Source organism: Pseudorasbora parva, chromosome 9 (genome assembly GCF_024679245.1).
Source record: "Pseudorasbora parva isolate DD20220531a chromosome 9, ASM2467924v1, whole genome shotgun sequence".
In the NCBI taxonomy this organism is placed as follows: domain Eukaryota; kingdom Metazoa; phylum Chordata; class Actinopteri; order Cypriniformes; family Gobionidae; genus Pseudorasbora; species Pseudorasbora parva.
The window spans coordinates 11,776,643-11,785,665 of NC_090180.1; the positions used below are offsets into that span (position 1 = coordinate 11,776,643).

The following is a 9,023-nucleotide window of genomic DNA, read 5'->3' on the forward strand; positions in this document are numbered from 1 at the left end:
CACGCACCTGGCCACCCACGTGATGTAAAAGAAAACATGACTCATCATCAGATTAGGCCACCTTCTTTTATTGCTCTGTAGTCTAGTTGTGATGCTCACTTTTGGCGCTTTCGACAGTGGACATGGGTCAGCATGGGCACCCTGACTGGTCTGCAGCTATGCAGCACCATACGCAACAAATTGAGATGCACAGTGTATTCTGACACCTTTCTATCAGAACCAGCATTAATGTCTTGAGAAATTGGAGCTATAGTAGCTTGTTTAACCAGACCACATAGGCCAGCCTTCACTCCATGTGCATCAATGAGCCTTGGCCACCAATGTTCCTTCTTTGGACAACTTTTGATAGGTTCTGGGCACCCCACAAGAGCTGCAGTTTTGGAGATGCTCTGATTCGTCTAGCAATCACAATTTGGTCCTTGTCACATTCACTTAAATCCTTACGCTTACCCATTTTTCCTGCTTCTAACACATCAACTTTGAGGATATACACTGATCAAGCATATTATTATGACAGGTGAAGTGAATAACACTGATTATCTTTTCGTCACAGTCCAGGTGGTGATGACTCAGGGAAACCCCTTCTGAATGCTGGCTGATTACTTTAACTTTGCCTTGTAGCTGGATGGCTCTTCTTTTACAGTGGCCAGTGTCCAGCCACACACCTCTGCCCAAACCATCCCAGAGCCAGACCCAGCTCCAATAGATCATCCCACCACAAACAGAGAGACCCAGCAGACTCCCACAACGGAGATTGAGCGTGTGCATATGCTAAGGCGTGAGCATATAGCACTAAGGAACCAGCAGCCAAAGCCGTTGTGGAGAGGAAGCCACCTGCTAAACCAGCTTTGCCGATCCAATCAATTTCCGATGGAAGTAAAGTAACATTAGACTGAGGTAATAAAACTTCACAAGTTTAGAAGAACTTGCAATAAATTTTATTTTAAATTACATTATATACAACATACATGTACACTACAAGAAAGCAGTGAGAACATTGTCATGAATAGCTCAATAATAGTTTGTACCCCTTTTGAGAATAAGAAACATCAAATAAAAAGCAAATACTAAAGACATGCAACAGACGAAAATTAGACCTGATGAAATATTGGTAACACTTTACAATACGGGTGCACTAATATGCATTAATTCATGCACAGATAATCATGAGTTAATGTATTACTTATGGTGAACTAATCCATTTATTAATGATTAATGCATCAGCAACTAATGAACATTCAACATGATTAATAGATTTAGTAATCATTAAATTGTTATTAGTTAAATGTGTCATAATGTATTAATTAATGCATATTAGTGCAACCGTTTTGTTAAGTGTTACCGAAATATTCTTGAAATATTTGTCATGTAGACTGATCTACAACCCACTTAGACACAATCATTTTACTATTTTATACAGAAAGTGCTGCACGCAGTACCTTAATAAAGTGCGAAATTACTGTCAATAAGCAAATATTACATTGTAGGTCACTTGATGGCCATTGTCCCATGCATAAAGCATACGTTCCTTAGGGTTGTAGTCGATTTGTGTGGTGTAGGTGTAGTTGTTTATAAAAGGGAGACGGGGAATCATCTGGGTGTGTGTGTGCGTGTCGAACGCGTAGGAAATATTGGCATGTGTGCGCTCGAAACTGTCAACGGCATACAGAACGCCGCAGATGACGAAGCAGTTTCCATAGTAGTTCCTCCTCAGTCCCGTCCTCCAGCTCTTCTCTTTCTGTAAGTCAGAGGGTTGAAGCTTGCTTAGGATGATCACTTCCTGGTGAAATCCCTCTTCGTCCAGAGCTGGGTACACTAACCATAACCCGCTCTCGTCCACACTAAAGTCAATGTCTGAATGTCCTCCCCAACCCCAGGGGGCCTCCTCCTCCTCTAAGACTGCATCATGAAGGGTGGTCCAGGCTGCTACGTACCGGAGACGAAGATCAAACCTGATTATATCACGGGAAAAAGCTCTATTGTAGAAGAAAGAGCCACCATAAACGACATGGCCAGTGCCAATCCAGTTATAAGGGAGTTTGTAGGAGTTGCTAAACTGCCCTGTGAGAAAAAGAAGAGGCACAATTGTCATATATCTTGCAGGGTTTGATCATTATCCTGTTGCAGGGGGACCCCCTTCCTTAAATATAAAGTCAGCTGGATATTTACATGTATGAAGAATAATTTTTTGCTATTTCGTGCTATGTGAGATAGTGATATGTTGTCTCCAAAATTGAATAATTGGCTTACTATTTTTAAAGTGTACTACTGTAGCTGAAATGATTCAGATATTATCTCTAAGATTTACTGTACTGTAAGATGTATTAGTACATGTATAAATGTTTCAATCTAAAAAATATAAAAAAGGGTTAGTAATATGTTTAAATGCTTTTAAAAGTAGTCTCTTAAGCCCACCATGGCGGCATTTATTTGACATCAACAGCAATATTATGAAATATATATTAAAGTTTGTTATATAAAAGTTTATATATAAAAATATATATAAAAGTAACTTTTATAATTATATATATATATATATATATATATATATATATATATATATATATATATATATATATATATATATATATATAATGTAAGTTATTCTGACTGATTTGGTGCTCAAGTAATATTTCTAGTTCTTATCAATGTTGAAAACTGCTTTATATTTTTTGTGTAAACTTTTTTCAGGATTCTTTGATGAATAGAAAGTTCAAAAGAACAGTGTTTATTTATAATAAAAAACATGTTTTGCTTGTTTGTAACATTATACATGCCTTTACTGTCACTTTTGATCAACTGAATGCATTCTTGCTGAATAAAAGTATTAATTTCTGTAAAAATGTGTACTAACCTAAAGCTTTTGAAGAATAGTGTCTATGTAGTGTATGTATAATTTTATTTTATTTACACTGTCCGAAATATTCTGCAGACCCCCTAGAACCCCCTTGCAGATTTGAAAATATACAGTAGAGAATGCTTCAAATTATTATTTTAAAGTTAGATGTACCTTGTTTAAAGGTGTCCATATCACGGAATTCCAGAAGCTGGTTACCATAGTAGTAGTCTGTCACATAAATAACTTTTCCATTGCCTTTTGGGTCTTTCATCCAGGCACCTTCATTTTTGCCATATGTGTTGTGTGTAACAGGATCAGCAATGCTTGCTAAGGTGTCCTTGCAGATCCCTGTGAACAATAAAACCAGACAGGAAATATATCATAGGTCATTCAGCCCCTCTAAACTCTTTTAAGTAAATTTTCTTCAAAGCAGGATCTACAATCATGCTTACCTTGTTCTTTGGTCTTCTTTGGGGGTTGTGTGCTTGTTTGAGTCGTAGCCTCGTCCCAGCTAAGTTTGGACTTCTTTGTGGGTACTGTAACACTGGCTAGCTGTTTCGGCACTGCAAGAGGAGTTGCGATGGTTGCTATCTTAGTGCTTGGTGTCGTTGTGGTAGTTAAAGTTATTGAGGTTGGCAGGATTGCCCTTGCTGTTGAAGTTGTGCCTGACTTCATGGCTTTCACTGTCTTTCCTTCAGTTTGTTCTGTCATATTTGGCATGTTTGCAGCAGAAGGGTCTCCATTCTGTGGGGTGAGGTTCATTAAGGGGGTCTGGATCACTGCTGTAACAGTTCCAGGTCTTTTAACAGGTACAGGCAGCTCTTGCTTATGAAGCTGGTCCTCAATTATTAAATCCACAGAGCCATCGCCGCTTACAACCTCATGTGCTGCTGTGGCAACTATTAAGAGAAGAAACATAAAATGCTTAGTTTAACTTGTTTGTAAAATTTCACCTGTAGTCTGAAAAGAATGGGTCTTACAACATCCTGAATGTCTGCCTAGCCTGATGGAGCAAAAGCCTCCCTCCACCATCACATTTCTTATATTTACACTGCCATTCTTGTTGTTAATATCTTTGATGTACATAAGAGCCCCAAGTGTAACAACATACATTTTAAAATGGATATAATAAAGAAAACAATTAATTCTGGTGATTAAAAAGAGCTGTTGGACACTCACTGTGCGCTTTCCCCTCACTATCCTCCATTGAGTTGGCCTTGTAGAAGGTCATGCTTCTGATGGTCATGCCATTAGGACCTGCTTTAGTCTTCACGGGTTCCTCCTGATCCCCAGAGTTGCTTCTCTTCAGCACAGGCTTGCTGGGGCTTTGATTCCCAACGAACTTCTCCTCGTATTTCCTCTGGTCAGGAATAAACAGTGAAATTGTCAGTTAAATTATTATCTTCACAAATGCATGTGAACCTGATCACTACTTCAAATCACATCAAACCATACCGGCATTAATTGTCTCTTTCCAAGCCAACCATTTTGTGGCTGCATAAATCTTCTGGATGAGATGGGGGAATGTGTGGTGTATTAATGACTTGAGCATGCTGTGGGAAAGCTGTATGGCTGTAATCAACTATTTCTCTACTGACATGTCTTCAAGCTCATTTGACCACTGTTTCCAGAGGGAAGGGTTTAGTACTGGTGGCTTTGCCCTTTGCATAAATGATATATGACGTTTGCAGTGTGTATTCTATGTTGGCAGTTGAACACGAGTACGTGAAGTGAGACACATATTAAGGCGTTTGTAATGCATTGTGCTAGTGTGTTCTGTATCTGTACCTCAGTGTGTGCAAATGCAGCTGCCACATTCTTCTGCAGTGAGGGCTCCAGCACACCGAGACGTTTTTTCTTCTCTTGCCGTTGGTTGGAGCGAGGCCCCTTCCCCTGTGCTTTTTCACCTTTCACGCTCACTTTCTCCTTTGTCAGGTTTCCGGAAAACGACTGTAAGGAAAATGTAAACACAATAGAGGTCCATGGGTGGCAGTTCCGCCTAAACCACCTGAACTCAATTCCCTTTTGTCCAGTGACAACATTTGAAAGCACACAGTGATTTCTGCTGCCATGGTAATACTGAATAGTGTTAGTGAATAGTGCATAATTACAAATAAATTATGTGACACACTGTTTTGTTCTTAATGTACCATGACTGGATTTGTCTTCCTGTGATGGTGCTAACATAGTAAAGAAGGCGTAACGTTTTTATTCTATTATTTATTGTTTAACTTTTTAATTATGGCCCACACAGCAGGTAGTTAATTTATTGATTTATCTTTAAAATATATGCATGTGGGTGTGTGTGCATGTGTAAAATATTAATAAATGTAATGTACTATATATATATATATATATATATATATATATATATATATATATATATATATATATATATATATATATATATATATATATATTTTACATATGGGGCTGTCAAATTATTAAAATGATTAATCACATCCAAAATAAAAGTTTGTGTTTGCATAATATAAGTGTATAATTATTATGTGTAGTGTATTTAAATTCACACACATGTAAATATTTAAGAAATATTTGCATGTATATCGAATTTTTATTAAATAATTATTTTAAATATATATTTCCCCCCAATAAATATATACATGTATGCATTTATATGAACATAATTATACACAGTAAAGACATATATTATGCAAACACAAACTTTAATTTTTGATGTGATAAATTGTTTGATAGCACTATATATATATATATATATATATATATATATATATATATATATATATATATATATATATATATATATATATATCAGAACCATTGTTTTAATGTTTGGATTTGGTATCAATGAATTCTGAGAACAAGTATTTGTATTGCACTCACTTTTTCTATAGTATCAACCCGTTCCAGAAGTTTTGTTGTCACGGAGTGAAGCTTTAACAAGTCCATCCCATAAAATGCTCCCTCTAGCAAGTCCATTATGGTTGAAAGCTAAAACATCAATTAAGATCATACATTTAAAAAATTGAATTTGAAGTTATTTATAAAACACTGGCTCATTTATTTAAGTCTAAAACAAGTAATTAATAGAAATACATTATATGTATTATTAGGGATAATCTATTAAAACCATGTAGTTGATTTTAGTTGTGATGATTCCCTTTACCTTGATATCATCTCGACCAGCCTCTTGCAGCTTCTTAAACCTGAAGTCTCCCTCACAGGGGTTCAGGGCGGACGGAGGGGCGATGCAGGCACACTTCTGGCAACTGGGTCCTGCAGTGACTGTCTCCACTGTGTAGAAATCCTCAGCCTTGGCATGACCTTCTTCAATGCGCTTGCATGCGCTCCTGCTCAGAGGCCTTACTACACACTTACACCGACAGTCTGAGCCCTCAATGAGTGTCTTCACTTTATCATAGTCCCCAATGAGCTATTAGAGTAAAGAATGGAATTATTATTTATAAAGTATATATATATATATATATATATATAATATACTACGTTAAGTTAAGTTTTAAAATATTTTAAAATAGTGCTTTATAGAATATTATTATATTATGTACATGTATACGACTTGATATTTTATGTACCTGACATTATATTATGTACATGGCTTGATCTTTATACTGGGTAAGTATACGTTTAGACGTATATGGGCATTGGAAATTACTATAGGCTAATAGAATACGATTATCGTTAATATTATTATACACTCACCAACTATCGCTAATCATTTAATTTGTTAAAAATGTAGATAACCAAGAAAAATTACCTGTGTTATGATGTTTTCTTGGTTGTCCATTTCATCTTCTAGAGTTGGACGGTTGTCTATATTGTCAGCAGTCTGTTGCTCCGTCACATTCGCACGTGTAACAAAACAAAACGCGCCACAGAAAAAAATCAAAAACAATAATCCCATTATAAAAATTCTTAAAACAAGAGCTGCGAAAGCAATTGTAGTCAGATGTTAAGATGAAGTATTTTCTTTGTTTGTTTGTCCAAGAATAAAAATGCAATTATTCTTAATAGGCTAATGTATGCACCAATAGTCCATTAATTAATGAAGATGTAAAAAGTGCCAGTGATGACGTCAAACGGGTCCTAGGTTTGGTGAAAGCAGTTGCTTATGGATTTTACAGACAGAAAGAAGACCTTCGGTGTGTTGGATAGCCGTTGATGAATGGATATTTGAAAGGTTTGCTGTATGAACAGAAGTCAGTGGGCAGGAACCTAAAGTGGTGTTTGAAGACAGGGAGGAGTTCTGCCATTGGATCAGTGACCCCAACTTTTTACTGCTCTACAACAAATAAATGCATAAAAAAAGGAAAGAAAACCGACATAAAATGCCCTATAAAGCATGTTCATGTTAAAAGTATTTTCTCTGTACATTTCTCTGTGGGAATTAATTATGTCTTAATTATGAGATAACTCGCTCGAGGTTTTATATAAATTGATCAGTTATTTATAAGTCAAAAAACATGTACATCGGAAAGACATCATGATTTAGCTACTGAAGAAACTTTCCAAATGCCAATGAAGCTGCATCTGAAGTGGAGCGTTTACGCCATCTACTGCCATTTAGACTCATTGCATAAAACAAATGAGAAAATATTAGTGCAAATTACCTGTGGGAAAAACGACTACTGGTTATTTTAACAAGTCGAAACGAGTACATTTCAAAGTAAACTGTCCTGAATTACCAAAAGCAAACAACATTTATTTTGAACAAAGTAGCTGACAACTGAGGTAACATGACAATTAATTGCTGTTAACAGTGTTTTTTTGTGTTCTTAGCAGAACCATTCTTACAAAAAAATGCATATAATTAGTTAGTATTGACTACCTAAGCAGCAAAAAATAAAAACTCCAATATTCAAAAAGACAACACAAGCACGCCTTTCAAGCAAAGCTTTAAAAAATAAACAGAATAATTCCAAGACGGTCCTTGTACCACACCATGAGCAATAAGTGCTAATGATAAGAAGACAATGTTTCATAGGTTTCAGATAGTTCTGAATAAATACAAAAATCTACCCTTTGTGGTTGCCAAAATTGTGAAACATGCAGTTAACTACACAGTAATGCATACAGGATGCATGTTGAGGACATCACATTAGGAGTAATTAGTTGTCGCTTCACTAACTCTGAGAAAATATGTAGTATTCTGGTAGTGATCTTGCCATTTATTGAATCTTACATATTTTGTATCGAATGCAACAAAAGTGTTGGGTGTTGAGTGTTTGGGTCACTGTTGTTCAGCTTCTATGATACAAGCATGTACCACATCTCCTTTTACATGATTACATCATGATGAAATGGATGTATAAATACTAATCCCATTCTGTCATAACTGTCTAACATTAAATCAGCCCAATGAGTGTCATGGATTTTAGGGTGTCTCAGATACTCTTAAAATGCCTGACAAATAGCTCTTTGTGTTTAGTGATGCTTCATCATTACGTTTCATATTATTTTAGAGGGAATGTACATATGTCAGTGTCTAAGAAGACTTCTTCAGTTTGGCAGCTCCAAACAAAAGTCTATTGTGTAGGCACAATGCCCTTTAGCAGTGTGAACTGACACTGAAGCTGTTCTTGACATTGACTCGCACCTACAAGTATGCTGCTATAGGTCTTTAATCAAAAGTCATGTTTTTCATCACAGGTGTCTATTGTTTCATATATCAAATATCTGCAACAGCATGGCAATGTTCCAGTGTGGAGTTTTTATTCTCTGTATGCCATGATGGAGTCTGAATTGACAACAAAGTCTTAAAACTCATGCGCACACACATACGCACGCACGCACGCACGCACGCACACACACACAGACACACACACACACAGGATTTTCATGTTTTATGGGGACAATGATTTAACACCTCCAAAACCTAACAACCAGAGAAAATGATCTGCATTTTTACATTTTCAAAAACATACTTTAGTATGATTTATAAGCTGTTTTTCTCATGGGGACAGAAAAATGTCCCCACAAAGAAAAGGGTTTCGGATATTGCCATCTTTGTGGAGACATTGGGTCCCCATGTAGGGTTTACCAGGAACACACACACGTCTGGTTCGTTTGTGGGGACTCTCAGACGTAATGGTTTTTATACTGTACAAACTGTATATTCTATACCCTTACAAAACACTTGCTGCATTTTTACATTTTCATAAAAAATAAGCTTGTTTCTTCTTGG

General features: G+C 36.3%; 1 protein-coding gene across 1 annotated transcript; it reads right to left on the reverse strand.

The window, feature by feature from the left end:
• Positions 1-994: 994 nt before the first annotated feature.
• Positions 995-6,998, reverse strand: olfml2bb (olfactomedin-like 2Bb). The gene is made up of 8 exons (XM_067453102.1): positions 6,597-6,998; positions 5,988-6,254; positions 5,705-5,812; positions 4,628-4,789; positions 4,019-4,199; positions 3,292-3,738; positions 3,011-3,187; positions 995-2,061 (listed from the first exon to the last, which is right to left on the reverse strand). Exons 1-8 carry the CDS (start codon positions 6,741-6,743, stop codon positions 1,463-1,465), a joined length of 2,088 nt encoding a protein of 695 aa, XP_067309203.1. The 5' UTR covers positions 6,744-6,998; the 3' UTR covers positions 995-1,462.
• Positions 6,999-9,023: the final 2,025 nt, after the last annotated feature.